This window comes from Callorhinchus milii, unplaced genomic scaffold (assembly GCF_018977255.1).
Source record: "Callorhinchus milii isolate IMCB2004 unplaced genomic scaffold, IMCB_Cmil_1.0 Scaffold5, whole genome shotgun sequence".
Classification (NCBI taxonomy): Eukaryota; Metazoa; Chordata; class Chondrichthyes; order Chimaeriformes; family Callorhinchidae; genus Callorhinchus; species Callorhinchus milii.
The window spans coordinates 24,168,680-24,188,760 of NW_024704746.1; the positions used below are offsets into that span (position 1 = coordinate 24,168,680).

Below are 20,081 nucleotides of genomic sequence, written 5' to 3' on the forward strand. Positions count from 1 at the left end.
CTCCCCCTCAGTTGGCCCGGCTGTGAAGCTTCAATAACTCTCTCAAAACAATGCTGGCTCTTGGCCGCTCTGAAGTTAGCCTTGCATTTCGATGCTTATTTCATTCATAGCAAATTCATATTTAATAACTTTAGTTACTGTGTTTTGTAACTTGGCTACTTACTGTAGGCATTTCTCCCTTTTCTCATCCACCCACGCACTGTGGATCCGACAGGATTGAGAGGGAAGTTTTGGAACTACGGTATACTACCGTATAGGCCTTGACCTTTCATCAACAACAACTACTACTTGCATTTACACAGCGCCCTTCACGTGGGGTAGCGTCCCGAGCGCTTGACAGGGGCGGAATCTGATGCCCAGCCAGGGGGAGAGGGAGGGGGAAGGTGACCGTAAGCCACGCAACAAAAAGGAAGGTCTTTCACCAGGGTTTCTTAGCTCTGTAATTGACTAGGTGACGGCAAGCCTGGGAGTCGATGCTCTGCCAATTTTCCAAGCCTTTTCTGTGGGGAAGGAAGGGTCTGGTCTGTGTTCTGCGCCTCCTTCACATGATCAAAAGTTGCAGCTCGATCCCCACATCCGATCACCCTGTGGCACGGCACATTGATACAGCAGCCCGCTGTCTAATTACTGCTAATTATTTTACAATGCTGCTGCAGATCGTATGGATTTACATCTTGTTTCATTCAACAGTGTCACACTAGCCACACAGTAGGGATTTTTTTTATATTTAGTTTAAATTCACCAACTGAAGGTCGCTGTGCTATCTGGATCAAGGTTTATTCAAACGGAAAGGGTCGGGGTTATTAAATAAAATGTCTTCTAACACTGCAGTGGCCAAACATTAAAGTGGCGTTTGATGTTTGGTATTAATCAGAAAGCACACTCTATGGATTTAGTTCATGTTATGACTTTAATTTGGTTTGAGGCCATCTTTTGTTGTACCAATTGCATTTTAATTTCCAAGTAATTCTATTTAAAAGTTGCTGTTTTTCTTAACTTCGGTGCTGTAGCCACAGAGGTCCTGAAGCAATGACTTTACTGTAACTATAAATGGTCTGAACAGTGGTCGTTGAGACGTCTCAAAGCGCTGCACAGAATATATTGTAAAGTGAATCGACTGTGTATCTTGTGGACAAAACACGGCAGCCAATTGCACACAGGAGAGAGCACATGTTTGTTCAGGTAAAGTGATATTAACATCTGAACATCGTTGGTGGCAAGGATGGTGGGATTTGTAGATCCCTTTACTACCGTTCTCATCAGCAACTTGTCTCTCTACAATATAACCCTGGAATCTATGGGATGGCCAAATTATTTTTCCTACAGACTCCCCTAATCTCTACTTCCACCTGCAACCTCCACCCCCCCACCCACCCACCCCCCAATCAAAAATCTATCTCGGATCTCAAAAGAAGTGGATTTAAACCCACGGGATGTTTCTTTATGAGCACAGAAATAAAACTGCTACAGTTGATTTCACATTACCGTTGATAATCACATAACTGTGTTTTGCCAAAAATATGTTGTGCTTGGAACAAATCTCTCTAAACTCCAGATAAAAATAGTCAATTGGCAAATCTCTGTATCCCAAACATTTAAGGCATCCATTCATTCATTCATTCATTCATTCATTCATTCATTCCTTGACTTATTCATTCATTGATTCGTTCATTCATTGATTCGTTCGTTTAGCAATTCACCTTAAATAAAAGCAAAAATAAATACTTAACAAAAAAAACTTATTTTCCACAACCCTGATTTGACTGCTAATGTACTGCTGTCTCTAGGGGGATGTGAGCTAGTGAAGCGAGTGCTGTACTTAGCACAAATAATTGGGGAACATTTGACTGATTGGAACAAGATTAAAGTTTTAAAGTAATTAAAGGATTGGGAATTCTGTTCTACAGGATGTGACTAGTACATGGATAGGTACACTGGGACTCATATACTTGGGCCTGTGCCTTTATACTGTGTCACCTGTAACGGTATTGAATGAATCCAATAAAAAAGATAACTCATCCACAACTTCAAATAAATGGGTTATTTTTGACTTGCAGACACACACACACCTATCTTTCAAAGACCTTTTATCTCTCCCTAGAGAGAGATATACACTTGGTACAATCCAAACCTAAGTTATCCTGTGAAGGGTTACCCCCACTCCCCAAAATTAACAATAAAAATACCACAGCTCCAATTGCGAGCAATCAGCCCTTTCATATGTGTCAGACAATTGCTCGCAGTCACACATAATTTATTCCATTCCTTTCTGAAAGCGAACTGGACCTGTCTCTAACTGCTTTATAGCGGGCAGCTGTCAATGTCAGTGGAAGTGGGAGCAAGCAGAAGAAAAGTTTTAAGAGTTTTTATCTCATTCTTTAACGGCAACCTTGCACGACATCGGATTGCAGCTAAACATCTGTTGTTTTTCTCAAGCCAGAGTCATATGGAGGCAGAGGTAATGCAAAGGACTATGCTAAGTGTTAAGTAGTGATCTGATCACTCTCTCTCCCCGCCCCCACCTTCGGTTACGTGCCTCCCATGTACCTTGCACTATCGCCAAATACTTAGTTGAAGGCAGGTGATGGTGCTGCTAACACACTTCCAGGACTATTTTATAATAATAATAATCCTTGCATTTGACAAAGCGGCTTATCACGTCTTGTAGACGTCTCAAAGTGCTTCAGTGACTGAATACCAAGAGATATTAGTCTCTTGGGAGAAGGGAAGTGACCCCCCCCCACCCCCCACATATAGCCAAGTGGTAAACTTTGTTGTCAACTGCCAGTGTGTTGGACATTGCTGATTCACAACCACATTAGGGGTTGAATTTGTAGGTTGTGTTAACCATGTGCAAATGCACTTTTACCAGAGAATTACAGTTGCTGCTAAATATGTAATTAAAAAAAAGGAAACACTTATAGCATGGTTGGTTGTCAATTACCTGCAATTTTATTATTATTAATATTATTATTATTTTCCTCACTTCGCATAGGTTTACACATGGTTAGCGCGACCGGCAACTTTCACTCGGTTATTTGTCAAGAGATTATTTCGGGCTAATGTCAATGTCAAGTATTATCATACGTTGTATATTTACATATGTTATATATATATGACATTGTATAATACAACAGAAGTTAACACTGAAAGTGACTGTAAAAGTAGCAGGTGATGATTACCATCAGCAAATTATGTCAAGGATTAAGATTACTATTTGTCATATACACCCAGAAATGAGACAAAAAAGTATATATCTATCTTTTCCCATGGCCAACGCTTATCTAACGCTCCATTGTGTTGGGTTCAAACATTCTTGTATACATTATATAATAGTAATAATTATTATCTTTCTTAGTCACCAGGTTCTTTGCATCCAGCACAGGAATTGTCCGATTGCCACAGTGAGCGAATGAATTTCAAGTGACGAAAACCAGTTTTATTCTTTCGTTAAATAAAAGAAAACATAAAATATAAAAGTTTTAAACCTCAAACTGGTGCTTAAAAATAACCGCAGGCTGTCGTCTCGCAACTTTCGAGAAGAAAACAAAACGACCTGCTCTGTGCGTTCGGGATCTGCTCGCAGTCAGATGGTGCACATGGCTAGGGCCACCTTCAAAGTGTTGTGGGTAGGATTAGCTGGATTAGGCATCCATTGAAAAGACCCATGCTGCTTTGGAGGAAGTCTCACTGTGGACTTGTTGAAAGAGACTTTTTTTTAATACCTGTCTCAGCTACTCCTGCCGCCTATTAAAGAGAGAGAGGGTGGGGGGTGGGGGGGAGGACGGGGACAAGAGAAACAATCCCAAGAGGCTCACAATTGCTCTCCGGTCAAGTACTGTCACAACATGTATTGACCAAAACATTTTTTGTTTCATACTATTGTTCACAACAAGCATCTTTCTCAGAATATCTTCAACAANTTTTTTTAATATGAGAGGCTGGGAGGAGGGAAGGTGGAGAGAGGGAGAGAAGCGAGAGGAGAGAGAAAGAGAGAGAGAGGCCTTTAGGAGAAGCTTTGTTGAAAATAAATCTTTCCCTTCCCTGAATCGAGTAGCAGATGTGTGCTCCACCTCAGGCCCAATAGACTGGGCTCATCGAGCCTCCACTGAATGAATACAAAGCTTTGTCACTACCATGAATGTCCATCAGAGATGTTCTGTAACAAACAGAAAAAAGAGAATTCTGTACAACAAAAGCAGGAGGCCAGAGCCTCCACATAAAAAATAAACCAGGGAAAGTGGGTGGAGGGGAGGGAGGGAGGGAGTGAGTGAGTGGGGGCTGAGCTGGGGAGAAGACAGTTAGGGTCCTTGTGTGTAGGGCAGGGAAGAGGGAAGTTGAGTGATTAAGATTGTGAGCAAAGTCCCTCTGTCTAGTTTGTTTTACAAGCCTAAGCACTCAATCCTGTCTGCCGTTAGCTGCTTTGCACTTAGATTCAGAACTCACAGACCCTGACTGGGTAAAGGGACAGTGTGACCCAAAGGAGGTACAGCTGGGAACCATTGAGGCCTGAGACTGCTGTCAGCCTTGACATAAATTTCCACTGGTGCAGGAATTTACGCAGTTGGCATTTCCATATGTATAGACTTGCCAGTACTAATTATGCTAATCATCTCCTCTGTTGGCTCCTGTGAAAAATGGCCACATTAAGCACTCCACTGCCTGCTAATGCGGCTTAATGTGTGCCTGAGATATACATTCATCCTGCCCTGAAAGGAGAAATTTTTCCACGTTACTGGTTTCATTCACAGAAAAAAAATTAATTTGTTGAACTTAAGAATGGTCAGTGCTGGAGACGAGACCCAGAGCCAGTGAGATGTTGACTAAACTAAAAAGTGACTGATAATTTCTCCTCTCTCTCTGCCCACCCCCCTCTCTCCTATTTTAACAACAAATTGTGTTGCCTAATAAAACATCAATCAAAAAAGAAAATAGCTTTACACCAAAGGGAATCTTTCTTATCTTTTAGCTGTCAGGGCCTTATTATATAAGATAGAGGAAAAGCCTAAATTCACATTTGGCATCTTAGTAAAGTAGAATCAAGTCTGAATTGTATCCTTTGCGTCCTCATCATCCACAAGTGAAAGATATTGGAGGCTTAAAAGTTAATGAATAAAAATTCATCTCTAAGATGTGATGATAACCGTAGAAATATGGTCCGGGGGAGTTGAAGAGGAAGGAAACTTGTACACGACCCCATAAAAAACTAAAGCCAAGATATTAAACGTAAAAGATTCCAAGGATGATTTTAACAGTTATCGTGATTTATCATAAATACAGAAGTCAGCAGCTCCCAGTCTCTCTCTAGTTCTCTAGATGGCTGTGGGAAGCCAACTGCTCTGCTGCTGGATAGATAGAAAAAAAAAGCAGGGCTGGGTGGGGGGGGTCCTATATGTCAAACAATCTCAGCAATAACAGAGTTGTCGTCCCACCCACACACACAAGTCAGACAACAACTGTCCCAGTTAGAAAAGAACAGCTGATCCCGGGCAGAACAGCATGCTTTACCTTCCCCACGTGTACAGTGCCGGATAGATTGGATAGGGAGAATGATATCCTGCCACAAGTTCCAACTGCTGATAGCACCTCACCAAACACATCACAGAAATATGATTCAACCCCCTTTCCCCCCCGCAGCACCTCCAGCCCCTGCCCTGCCCCCCAACAGACATATTCTGTCACTAGATCATCCCAGGCTCAGTCAGTATGTGGGATCCAGACAAGACTACACTGTGTTTCGGCCACAAAATATACATACAATTCATTTTACAGTGACGCCTCAAAGCCACGATAAGAGGCTCTATCAAATGCAAGGATTATTATTATTATTGTCATCAGCAGCAGCAACAATAAAATAATCCTTGGCATTTGATATAGCGCCTTTCACGTCAGGAGGACGTCTCAAAGCGCTTCACAGGATTTATTGCGGTGACTGTATTTTGCAGACGAACCTTTATGTCTATGGAAACTATTCAGATGTTGTGACCAACCATCATAGCTGTTTCGCCAATGACTGTGTCTTGCCACTGGTGCACATGTGAACCAGCATTGCACTTTGTAAACACTAATGACAGCAATTAGGCTTAAACATACAATACCAGCGCCAGGCCAAAATAAACACAATAATGCAAGATGTTTGCTCAAAAATATAAAGAAATAATTCAAATCAGTCCAAAAGAAAAGTATTGTTGCCCGAATACCAATGATGACCACAAACCAAATGTTAAACAGAAATGTTTTTTGTTGTTGTTTCCATGATCTTGAAACAAAGTTATTAATGGAAGCTTTTAGAAACTTATTATTTTCAAAACAAATGAACCCTGATTAGGTGTACACTGCATTGTTAAAAAAGATGCATTATATCTGTAATGTACTGCATTCTGATTTAACTGGTAATCCGATATTACACCTGCTCTCAGTGAACTGTTCCTCTTCACAATGTCCTGGCCTAAAGCTCAGCCAAACTCCTCACAATAAATAGCTGTTCTGCCCATGAAATCACCTGATGGCACAGTTCATAAGGCAAACAGAGAGACACGTGAAGGAAGTGTAGTTGGGGATTCTGGAAGCCTCCAACGCTGGCCTTTAACAGGAGATTGTTTCGCTGTCAGAAGTTTAGAAAGCATCCCTCAAACCCAGGGATTTATATTAAGCCCCTTTCAACAACCACAACACATCCCTAAGTTTTTTTTCCCCCTCTATCCTAGCAGCGCTCCACCAATTAGCAACAGGCTGTTGGCCATGAACCTTCCCAAGTCGAATCCTTGTTCTCTCACACGCTGAGGGGAGTCACAGCCACCACCAGCCCCTCTCTGGCACAGAGGCCCCACTCACTAAACACCCCTTTTGACCCTCCCTCTGGTTCCCTCAGGCTGTTGCCTCTTTTGTTTATACTCTCTCCTGGTTAAGGTATGTGGCTCTGCAGCACAGGTTTATTTGTGTAGCTCGTGCTCTGCACTTCATGGGCCACGGCTGCCGCCTACACTGATGATAGCAGCGTGAAGCAGGCCGTCTGCTCCTGTGGTTAGTTCTGTGTTCGTGCTTTTACTGTGAGAATTAGAATGGATTCTAACGGAGGGGACAACTCATTGGCAACACAGCGCATGGCATGGGGCGCAGCTGTGATATCATGTGCATCGAATCGCTGGTCTCAATGATGCTGTCATAAGAGAAACCACTGAGCAATTAATGAGGCGTGTCCCCACAAAGTACAGGGAGAGAATGAAGAGGATGATCCACCAAGGCTGAGCTCACACAGCCTCCTCACGGCCTGGCTCAGTATCTTAGCCAAGTTTCAATATCAGATGTCCTTCCTCTCTCTCTCTCTCTCTCTCCCCCCAATGCAGGGAGATGTGCGAGGGGGAGAAAAGCAGAAAACGTTTAAGAGTTAACACCTATCAGAGCTCGTGCCATGGTCATGCCGCCTATACTGAGAAGCACTCTGGGGCGCTACCCTGCCTGAGGGGTGCTGTATAAATGCAAGTTGTTGTTGGTTCTGATTCTTGTAGCTAAGGATGCCCTCGAGTGCAGTGGCCTGTTGACACCGTCTGGGGACCTGCCATATAGACATCAATGGGGAGAAAACTAGAAACATCATAGAATATTACAGCACAAAAAGAGGCCATTCGACCCATCGCTCCCATGATGGCTCTTGAAAGAGCTGCCAACTAGTCCCACTCCCCTGATCTTACCCCATAGTGGAGTCCTGTAGCTCAGTGGTTAGAGCACTCGCTTTGCAAGTGAGAGACCTGAGTTCAATTCCAGGCAGAGGGCGAAACCTTGGGCAAGTTTCCTTACTCCACACAGAGCCTAATAATAGTCCCTCCAAAACAAAGCAATAATAAATTGGTCATTTTCAATCTATGACTGTTTGTGGGACATTGCTGTGCACAATTGGCTGCCGCGTTCGCCCACAAATATACAGTCAATTCACTTTACAGTGTGTTCTGTGAAGCGCTTTGGGACGTCCTCCCGACGTGAAAAGCGCTATATCAAATGCAAGGATTATTATTATTATTATTATAGACTTACACATTTTTTTTTCCTTTTCAAGTACCTATCCAATCCCCTTTGGAAAGCTACTATCGAAACATAATTGAACAAACTTTTTTTTTGTCAACAACAACTTGTGATGATATAGCACTCTTCAGGCAAAATGTCTCAAGAGCGCTTTAAAACAAAATGGTAATGCCCAAGAAATGTCCTAACTCTGATGATAATGGCAGAACTCTGGCGCAGAAACATAAAACAAACTGCTTCCTATTAGTAGCAGCAGTCTATAACTGTGTGGACAGCACAGACAGCTTTGGAGGTACCGCACCAATGTTACACTGCACTGGGTTTATGGTATCATCTGGCAGCTAATTAACGGTTTCTGTTTTATGCTTTTCCAATGAATACATTCAGACATTATTGAATTGGCAAATTTCATGTGTTGATGTATTAGGAGATATGGCAGATTCACCCAATACGTGAAGCATCAGAAATCTGTTACCTTCTTTCTTACACTCTGTATAAAACTATGTACCATATGTTAGTCAAAGGATTTCCCTGCAATCGATGACAACTCTTCCCTGAGGAAGGTGACCTTTTGGTGCCACCGTAATGACATGTCAACATGGAGCACGTTCGCAGTTCAGCACAAATACTGTATCAAACTACGCCACAAACTTCACAATAAACTACAATAAATAATGTGCCCTTCAGTGATTATAAACCAGTAATTATAAATCTCTTGAGCTCTGCACTCAGCTTAACACTTCATCGGAACCCTTTGATCACAGCCTCATAATCGCTCACAGATACCCATTATTCTATATATAAACCATCTCAATCTCTCAATGCCTCGTAATCACTCACAGGTGTCCATTATTCTACATATGCACCAACTGAAGCCCTCGATTCTACTTGTACAGCTCGTCACACTGGCTTGGCTAATTGTGGTCTTCCTCCTCTTCACTTGTGACCATCAGCAGACTTGATGTCTCCATCACAGCCGGCCTGGGCGGAGGATGTTGACCATGTTGAGATTTTCCTTTTCTTGCTCTTCAGCAGAAAAGGATTAGGGAACAGGACTATCTCACCTTCCTTAAATCACACGAAAAAATGAGTAAAATAAAACTAATGATTATATAGTTTCCTCTCTGCTCTGTCTGGCCTTTACTTGGCTCCCGGTGGCAGGATTGAATTAGGAGCTGACTGTGTGTAGAATCATAGCCACAGGTAAGCAGGAGTCCCTGCATTCTGAGGCACCCCCAAGCCTTTGGATGGCTTTGATGCTCTTCAGCAAAAGTGAGTCTTCCTGATTATGATTGTCCTTGTCCACAGAATTGCTTGTATGTTTGTGCCCACTGGGAAACGGTCTGACAGAACTCTTTCCACAACATAAGAATACAATCCTATCATTCTCGGCTACATTCAAATTTAGATCCCAAAGGTGAAAAGCTTATCTCCACTCAGTTTCCCCACACTACTTTATGACCTTATGCAGTTCATTGCACTTTCTTGATTTGACATATAGATGAAAACATTTGAAACTCGCTTATAATTTACCGCACGTTATAAACGCATATAACATAAACTATATCCACCACAATATACAAATAATCCTTTGCATTTGATACAGCACCTTATCATGTTGTTGATAAATCTCAAAGCGTTTCACAGAATATATTGTAAAGTGAATTGACTGTGTATTTTGTGGGCGAAACTCAGTGAGCAGGATATTATGAATATATAATATGAAACCATACGTAGTAAATAACAAAACATTAATGTAGCACAATATACAGTATTATAAGTTCAGCATAGAATGTTGTACAATGAGATGTATACATGGCCTGGGATAGACAGGCATCTCTCATGGTAAAAGCCATATATGTGGAGTCCTGTAGCTCAGTGGTTAGAGCACTCGCTTTGCAAGCGAGACACCTGGGTTCAATTCCAGGCAGATCATGGCGAAACCTTGGGCAAGTTTCCTTACTCCACACACCTAATAATAATCCCTCCAAAACAATAATAAATTGGTCATTTTCAATCCACGACTGTTTGTGGGACATTGCTGTGCGCAATTGGCTGCCCACAAATATACGGTCAATTCACTTCACAGTCTATTCTGTGAAGCGCTTTGGGACGTCGAGAAGACGTGAAAAGCGCTATATCAAATGCGAGGATTATTATTTTGTAAGAAAAATCTCTTGAATGAAATCTCTACAGTAACATGTCACAATGAATGAGATAGTAATTCAAGAATTTTGATGCTTGCTATTTATGTTAAAAGAAATATGCTGCTGGTGTCAATCGTCAGCTTAACCAACAAAATACAAACTTTTAAAATTCTAGCAACATGGCTTTTTTTTATTAAAATGACCCATTTCAAACTCTCCCAATTCTCACAGTGTCACTGTCTATTTGTATTGGCCTTTCAATGGACTGTCAACAATGATGTTATGAGAGAAATGTGAGCCATGCTGTTTACTATTCAACTGCTGACAAAATTCAGCAGAAAGCTTCTTACCATTAGAGAGAATATGTTTATGTTTAACCCATTCGCTGTAATATTTTTACAAGAACAAGCTTCCCATAAATTTGACATTTATTTCAAAGTGTGTGTATTAATAACATCAATTAGTAAAGTCACACTAATGGCATTGTGTAGTTTGACCCATTTCATTGCATGTTTTTGAACATGTTTATGACATTTAAATTGAGTGTTTGTGCTCTGCCTTCATCCCTTCCCTCAGCACAGCTTTAATCAAAACTTTTTTTTTCTTGGAAGGAAATCTGATTTTTCAGATTGTTTAGTAATAGTTAAATTGAAGATAGAAGGACGGCACAAATAGCCTTAACTAACTAATACACTGTCGTACCAAATAGTTAACAGCTCAAATTCCCGCTCCCTCGAAAAGAAATGCTACTACTAATTTCCTATTACCCAATCCTTGAACAATTTTACACAGTCCCAACTTTAGGTACTGGACTACACTGACTGCAACCTCCATCTAAGAATATCCCTGTTTCTTAAGCTCCTTTAAGTTGCAAATCTAATACTAAACACATACCCCCTCGAACTAGGCTTTAGTGCTGCCAGATCCTCTCTCAGCCTTCCCTTTTCTTCTCTCTAACAATGGTCCCTTGGCTCTATTATTTCCTCCATCCAAACCTTTCAATGCCTTAGCTCCGATGGCCTGCATTTTCTTTTCTCACTCAGCAGTTTTTCCAACAACTCATTTGCATTCCTTCTTTTTTTGCCAAAAAGGCCACAGATTCAAATTAAAGTTGCAGATTGCCTCTCTCTGCATCCCCCTCCCCCTACCACAGCCTCGAATAAGTCTATAATAAAACCCAGAGCCCTGCAGTCGTTTGGCTATCTCTGTGTTTCATTCCAGTTTTGTTAATTTCTAAAATGTTACATATTTTATTACTTATATATGTGTATATTTAATAAACATAGTTATGTCATAAGTTTTGATAAATCTAAGTCACATTCATTTTCAGCTAAATTAATTTCTCAAACCCATAAGCGCTCTGGGATGCTACGCTGTGTGAAGGGTGCTATATAAATACAAGTTGTTGTTGTTTGTGGCACTCAGTCTAGTTTGCCTTAGGAGAATGCAAATATCTGCCCCAAATCAGCAAAACATTGGATGATGTTACTAATCTCCCACACAAACCCAGAGCATTGCTGACGTCAGCAGTGACGTCACCGTTGGTCCAATATAAGGTACATGTGAGGTTGAGGAATATTGATGAAATGATGTGGGGGGAGCTTTACTTGACAACCAATTCATACTTTTCCTGCCACTGATCTAGTTAATAGTGGAGGAAACAAAATAGTAAAAGATTCAATTTCTTGGTATTTGAACCTTTGTCTAAAGGGATGAAAGTTCAATAAATACAATAGACACAGTGCCATTTACTGCCGACACAAGTCTACTTGTTTTTCTCAATATCAAGCACCATTGATAGCAACTTCTTGTCAGGCCTTCACTGCCAAAGCTCTTCTTAGTTCACAATCAGGAAGCACAGGAAAGGTTATTAACAACTGGTGCTAATAACCTAATGATGGTCTCATGTTAATGATACACTAGTCGTCCTCAGTACACACTCAGACTGTGTCAGAATATGGTTAGAATTGATCTCAAATCATTTGTAACCAATTCATGTCTTTTATAAACTGTTCGCTTCATCCCGTCAAGAAAATAATATCTATATGGCAATCAGATTGTACTTCACTGACAAGACAAAAGCTTTGATGCAAAATTGCAGAAGCTAAACACACACCTGTTATGTTCTGTACAGCCCAAATCATCGTGAAAAGAAGGAAGTTCATGAAACTGCTTTAGCACCAGGCTCCTTTCAAACATGTTATTCCTATTAAAATAGCAAAAGAGCATAGCTGTGCTAAAGCCTAGGGGAAAAAACATTACATGGACAATTATGAGATTGAACTATTAAACTTTCTTTCCGGGGAAGTGGTCACATGAACGTACACGGCAACTTCGAAGCAATTAGAGACTCGAAAATGTCAAAACACCACTGGACACGAGCCTAACATCTCAGGTTGTAGCACAGGTTTGTGGCACAGTAGTTGGCAACGTTGGGCAAGTTGCTTCTATTTGATATGTAACTGGGAAAGCTTTCTATCCTACTACATGTAGTTAGTTATATAGTCTACATAACGCAAACGTGATACATTATTCCCCTGTTGTGCAGCAATGTAAAATAGCACTATTGCAGTTCAAGCCACGGTTCAGTCACAAGCATTTGGAATTCACCACAAAACCAGTCACCAACACAAACAGCCACCTCTATGTATTTCACCCAAAACTGCACAGTTTCAAACGCATCTGAATGGAAATGATACAATGATGGTGTTAGGTGACGTTAATAAATTGCTGATGTTTTGTTCCCGCAGGCTACGCCATTATCAAAACTCACTTCCGAATACCAAAAGATGTACAACCTCAGTTCTCTCTGTGCTGATAATTCTATCAGCAAGTCTCAGGGCTGGAAAAGCGTCCCTATTCAGAACTAAAATTGAAATTCAAAGCATGCTGAATGCTATCTTTCAAAACAAAATAGCTCTCCCCCCCAACCCCCACCCCAACTCCTCAACCTCCCTCTCTCCCCTCCTCACCCCCTTCCCCCCGCAATAGAACCAATACAGAACAACATAAAAACTATTTAACAAACTTAAAAAATGAGGCACATACAATCCAAAGTGACAAGGGATTTCCTTAACATTTTTCTTAATATGTTTGCCCTCAATTAAAAAATCTCTACTTTGTGCAGCAGTGTGAATACTGTGAGAGAACACACAATAGACTGGGGTCTGTTGGGCACATATTCAACGAAAACTACGGGTTACTTTCCAGACAGATTGTGATCAACTCAAAGATTCGCCCCGAGTCCTTTCAACACTGCTTAGCAGAAAAGTGGAGTGTTTGTCAGAAACTGGCTGGTGAACCACTTAAACCTGATTCAGATAGCAACCCTTTGAACATGCCATGGGGGACTAGACTAGAGGGCCACCAACACCAATAAGAAAAGCCTCTACTTCTTAAAGGCATAACATCTCTTACCCCCCTCACCCCATTCCTCTGTTTATATTGTAAAGCTGTTTTTTTTTAAAATGTCCGAATATATTATCTATACATATATATATTTATATAGATAGATTTATGTGCTGAAGAAGGATAGCGTTTCTTTGCTGACAAGGGAATTAAACGTGATAAATTGGCTTTCGGATGTACTCCATTCTTTAGTGCTACATGGAAATTCGTCCAGGATGTTTCGCTAGCTGTCTTGTTTCTTCCCCAGCATCTGACTGGCTTTCAGCAAAGCCCTTCAGGTTCAGACTGCACAGTGGGAGACTTTTAAATGATGATCCGAGCCCATCGGGTTTATTGAAACGCAGTCAGAAGCTGAGGAAAGGCGTAAGGAAACATCCTGGCAGAATTTACATACTGAAGGAGGAACCAGATAAAAGTCCAATTAAAATTAAAAAGCCGTAATATAAACATATTGAGCAGGCAAATGACAAACTAAGCCATCGTCCGTTTTATTAATACACTTTTTGATCCTCACATACTCCTGAGGGTTATTATATTCCTCCCTCGGTCTCCTGGCGTGAGGTCCCGTTGGTGAGTTTTAATAGTCAGTATCAGCAGCCAAGCTTACTGTGGGGAGCCCCGTATGTGACACTGTGTCCACACATGTGCACCTTCCAACACCTCTGGTCTCTGACTAGTGATCAGTAGCACCATCCCCATCCCAGGGGCACTTACTTACTGACACTCTACCTGAAATCAGATAATGCTGCACAGATTAGTTGGAACCCACAAACATAGTGTGGGCTGGGGTTTATTTACCCTCTGGGCCATGCAGGGAACTAAGTCAGTCACAGTGCAATTCTCTTCATTCCTGGAACGGAGAGAATAATCCCAGTGTAATCCTCCTTGGGTGGAGATGTAGAGCAGGAGGTACAGTAAGTGGCTTTCTCATGTCTGCTTCCCCTACTGACCAATTACATAAGATAATAAGTCATTATGATGAGGCTAAGCACAAAGTACTGATTACATAACACAATGTAGGTTTTGCTGTTGTACCCGCTGTGTTTCTTGTTGACTGGACCACTATTGTTTTAAATGGGGGAAAAGAAAGAAAATCTAAGTCTGGTCGTTTCAGACAATTCCTCGAGTAAGGAAAGAAAGAACATGTTGGAAACCATTAAAAACCGGCAGTTTGGATGTTGGGAAAAAGTCGCGATGAAAGGGAGTGCTGTCATTAAAAGTTTATCTGTATAATTGTCAAACAAATGAAAAATTAGTTGCATTTATGATGAGGCTCAGCACCAACTTTGTAAAGATACAAATCTCAGGCACTAAATCAAAGGGTAAGTTACACCTTGAAATATCTATCAATGCAACACAGCAACAACGTACCCTTTGTCGTGGGTCTTGTTTTGAAAACAAATGTATTCAGTGAATTGTTAGGAAACAAGAAAAAAATACAAAATGTCCCTAAGCATTCAATAATAATCTCTGCATTTGATACAGTGCCTTATCACGTTATCGAGATGTCTCAAAGCGTTTCACAGGATACGCTGTAAAGTGAATTGACTGTATATTTTGTGGGTGAAACGCAGCAGCCAATTGCGCACAGCAGCGTCCCACAAATAGTTGTGGATTGAGTGACCAAATTATTATTTTTTAAATTATTTTGGAAGTGCAGTATTTCCTGAATAAATTGACCACGTGTAACTTTGCTTTTTAAAAAAATACCCAAAGGGTTAACGCAGATTTAGTTTCCCGAGCTCTTGAAACACGGCCATTGAAAAGAAAAAAAGGATGTAGTTCTTTAAAACATAAAAGTAGTAACAGCTGCTGTTTCCCGTCGTGCTGTTTCTAGCAAAAAAAACTTTCTTAAAAAAAAAGAAAAAAAAGTAGATGAAAGAAGTAGGAATGGCTTCAGTCACTTCTCTTTCTCCCTTTTTTTCGAACTGCTGTGAAAACCTTGTGTGCAAACAGGTGGGTAAACTTTAATGGCATTCAGGTTTGGTAAGAGAACTTCCCTCTATTGTTGAATGAAGTCCAAGAATAGTTGAGGACCACACACAGACAGAACTCCAAGGCAGGGTCAACAGCTCAAAATGGCGGAGATTTCACACAGCACATCTGCTCATTGGGAGCGAGAGCAGACGGGCTTTACTGGGCAGTCAACAGCAAAGGCTTTAACAAGGGGTTGGGACTGAGTGTGAAATACGAAGCGAACACATGGCCCTTTGCTGAATTGTCTAAATCTGCAGAGAGAAAAGTATAGAGAAAAGGGGAGAGGAGGGGGAGGCCTGGAAACCCAGCGCTCCGCACAGGGAACGGGAGAAAAACACAATCAAGTGCAGCAGCTTTTTTTTCACAACTTTTAATTGCTGTTGCGGAGACTGGGATAAACTACTCATTACTGCTGTCTGTCTGAGACCAGGCCACATTTCCGTCAGGGGATGACTATGTCATTGTAAATTAAGTTGGGTTTGGGAAGCCTTATATTACAGGAGAATGAAAGCGGACTTAACCCTTTAAGGACCACCGCTGCATTTGTGTAACCCGAGTTATATTTGTTGTCAAATTGGAATAAGGTTTAACTTCCTTTTCAGTCACTTCCAAGTGCATGTTACTCTGTAACATGCAGAAAGAGTGCGTTGAATCGTTTACTTAAAGAACGCTACAAAATAATAATATTTTCTTCCGTTCTGAGCACATACAGTGTATAAAAAGTTCCAAACAAAACTGGAGGAACTGCCTTTCGCGGAGTTGGTGAGAATCAGCGTATTTTAAAAGTTGGAAAAGTTCCGGGGTGTGATGAGTATTAACTGGGAATGTTAACGGGGAATATAGGGACTGGAAGGGAATTTCAATCCTTAATTGCGCTCAAAGGCTTATCTGGTTTCCCAGGATCTCGAAACTTTTTCTCACTCACTTTTTTTCCTTCCTCCTTTAACATACAGGCTTTCAAACCCAAGTTTCATTTATCTTCTTCTCCCTTTCCTCATATTAACCTTGTTGCTGTCCTGTGCAACCGGTTTTGACCCTTTCATGTAGGGTTTTCTCAACAACAAAAAATCTGCCAGCGTAGAGGCAAAACTGTTCTGGAGCCGAAACCATTTCCGCAATGAGTGAATGATATGTTTATACTCAAAACACTAATCCGTTAAAGTGGCCGTTATCAGCTCAATGGGGGAGGTTTTGGACAAGCTCAATCCCTTCAACAGTCAGCTTTGAAAGCTCCTCTGTCACACCGCCACAGTTACCACTATTCACTCGAGCACAAACTAAACTTCTACAGCACATCTTTTTTTAAAAAAAGTTTATTTCCCTTTCTCTTTTTATTTCTCCTCCTGCAACTGTCTCGTGTTTCAAAGAGGCATCAGAATAGCCACCCTATGGCTCCCTAGGGAGACAGACAGACGGTGGAAGCAGAAAGTGTCATTTGTTTCAAGAACAAATTAGATCGATTTCTGCTGGAAAATAATATCGTGGGGGGGGGGGGGGGGGGGAAACAGTCTATAGTTTGGGACACGACATGTCAAGCGACTGCCAGGATGGTGGAAAGAGAACTAGAAGGATCTTGATCTTCTTTCACCAGCAAATTCTTATGTTGTTATGATAGGTTTCCCAAGCAGCCATTCTTACCATACAAGTGTTAGCTGGTTATTGGACAGGGTTTGATGGTTGTCAACCACACAGGAATCTAGCAGGTGTCACCGAAATAGTGATCAGGAAACAGCTCCGACCATTCCCCGAGCCCAGGGCACAGAGTTGCTGACTACTGACATTGCAGTGACAGGCAAACGGAATCAATACAGCAGCATTTCACCAATTAATACAATCAAAACAGCTTGGTCATAGATGTAAATTGTGCAGGAGTTGCCACTCTTGCTCCAACAATTTTTTTTCGCCAACAAAAATCTGTTTTGATCTATCTCCTCACTGAAGGTCCCTGAATCAGCAGGATCCTGGTTCACATTTTCCTCTTTATCCCAAATTTCCTCGAAATTCAATTGGCTGCTCATTCGATCGATTTGTCCATGAGAGGACACCGACACAGATTAGCTGACCCTGACTGACCAGGTAACATTCACTTCATTACAAAGCAATTATGTTTTGTGAAAGCGCTGTTTATTTTTACTTGAAAAGCACCACGTCAATGCAAACTATTCTTCTTATTAGAACCACACAGCGGCTTTCAAGAAATGTTGGGTCATCTTACCCGCTTGAGAGTAACAAATTGTTCCCTCCTGAAAATGACTACTGATTTCCACTGTGATGTGTGAAGTATGATAGGAGCAGAGGGAACCAGTAGGAGTGAGTGAGTGTGGCTGGTATTTGTGACGTACGCAGTGTCACTAATGTTACATGGTTTGTCTATCATGGGATGAGGCGGTGGGGGGGGGGGTGGCGGTGGGAAGGGATTAACAGGCTTACAGGGTGCTGTCAACAGATCCCGTGGTGGGGGGGATGACGGGGGGAGATTTGAAACAGATACCTTGAACTTTGTCACAGGAAAATTTATCAACAAAGAGAATGCAGAGGGATCCTAGGAATCAATACTAATGTGAGGAAAGAGGGGGGGAAATATATATACTGTGTATACTGTGTGTGTATATATATATATATATAAATAAATGCAACAAGATTCATGAGCAATCGTAAACACAAGGATGAAATGAAAAGATGTCATGATTTTCAGATAAAAATGAAGCTAAAAATGATGTTGTTTAAGACACTTTTTTAAGTATGTGGATTATACAAGTGATGAAAGCAGCTCTAGCGACTTGAGCTAGGAGTTCGCATTCCTTCCAAGCTTTGATTGTAATAATGTGGTCACTCAATCCACGACTGTTTGTGGGGACGCTGCTGTGCGCAATTGGCTGCCGCGTTTCGCCCACAAAATATACAGTCATTACACTTTACAGTATATTCTGTGAAGCACTTTGAGATGCCTCGAGGATGCGATAAGGTTCTCTATCAAATGAAAGGATTATTATTATTATTGATTCCCATTTGTCTGAAGTTTGCGATGATTCGGATTCGTTGCCCCTCTCTCTCTCTCACTCTTACCTTCCACCCAGAGTTGTTCGATGTCGGTCTCGATGCTGGCCACCCTCAGGCCCACAGCGAAGGCACCGAACACCAAGAGGCCGATGAAGAGGAACTTGCCGCAGTGCTGCTGGATACTGCAGCCCAACTCGAAGAGCAGAGCCTGGAACCGGGCTCGTAACCACAGTGGTGCCCGTCGCCCCTCAGCCTTCCCCTGGAGACAGAGAAGCCAAACCCGGCTTTAGGCACAGACTCCAGACAGCAGGGAGGGCGGGGAGACGAATAAAGTGGGAGTAAGAGTGGGGGGGAGGTGAGGAGACAGCAAAGGTGAAGGGAAGAGAGAGTGGTGAAGAACAAGGGAGAAGTTGAAAAGGAGGTTAGACAGGAGGAACTGCAAGAGAATAGGAAAGAGTGAAGGGAGAGAAGAAAGGAAGAGTGAGGGGTCTGAAAGAGGAATGGAGACAATGGGAAAAGGAGGATAGGAAAGAGGAGGAGAAGAAATGAAATTGGTGAGAGAGGGATGGCGAGAGGAGAGAGAGGGAGAGCAAGGGGAGAGAGAGAGAGGGAGAGGGATGGTGAGGGGAGAGAGGAATGGGAGGGATGGTGGAGAGAGAGAGAGGGATGGCGAGACGGGAGAGGGTTGGGAGGGATGGCAGGGGAGGGCGAGGTGGCCAAGTGGAGAGGCAGGGAAGGAGAGGGGGAGGGGGAGGGCGAGGGGAAAGGGAGGGCGGGAGAGAGCGAAGGGTGGGGGGCAAGGGCGAGATGACGAGGAAAGGGAATAAAATTGGAGGGAAGGAAATATCAAGCCAGGTGGAGATGGGGAACGATGTAAGAAACGATGAGAGCGATAAACTGTCCCAGAAAAGGTCTCAAATGTGAAGAGGGAAGAATGTTCAAAAGGAAATAACTCACTCGCCATAAGCTCAACACATTCACTCACACCTTTCCTTTCCTCGCCTCACTTTGCCTCTTCATCTGTGCCACCCCCTCTCTATTCATCCTCACTTTCTTCACTCCTTTGCCCCACATTCATTCATTGCTCCATTTCTCCATTCCCTCTTTCCCCTCATTCACTCGTCTTTCTCAACACTTTTCCTATTGGGTGTCTAAACCAGTTTTAGTTAAGATTTCTCTCTCTTTCATAATTCTTCCTGGTTTCTTCTCCATTGACTTCTCTTCTGCCTGTTATTACACACACCTTCTCGCAGCCATTCATTCCACCTTTCTCTCTGGTTTCATCACTTTAGAGAGTTTTATTAGAGTTTGGCCAATTTTGAGGTGTTTCGATTCCTTTCCTTCACTGCCCATTATTATTTTCCTCTCTCTCTCTCTGTGTCTATCTATCCATTTTCTTCCATTTCTTTTTCATTCTTTCCTGACATTCTCTCATTTCTTCTTGGATTTTCTCTTATCAAATGCACATCATCTCTCTCTCTCTCTGGTTGTCAAGTTCCTTCAGTTTTATTCTCTCCTTCCATAAATCGC

General features: G+C 41.9%; 1 protein-coding gene across 1 annotated transcript in view; it reads right to left on the minus strand.

The window, feature by feature from the left end:
* The window catches only part of ptch2 (patched 2), a 73,722-nt gene that overhangs the window by 46,220 nt on the left and 7,421 nt on the right, over window positions 1-20,081 (minus strand). The window contains 1 exon segment of the mRNA XM_042335007.1: window positions 18,618-18,810. Coding sequence (XP_042190941.1) covers window positions 18,618-18,810 — 193 coding nt within the window.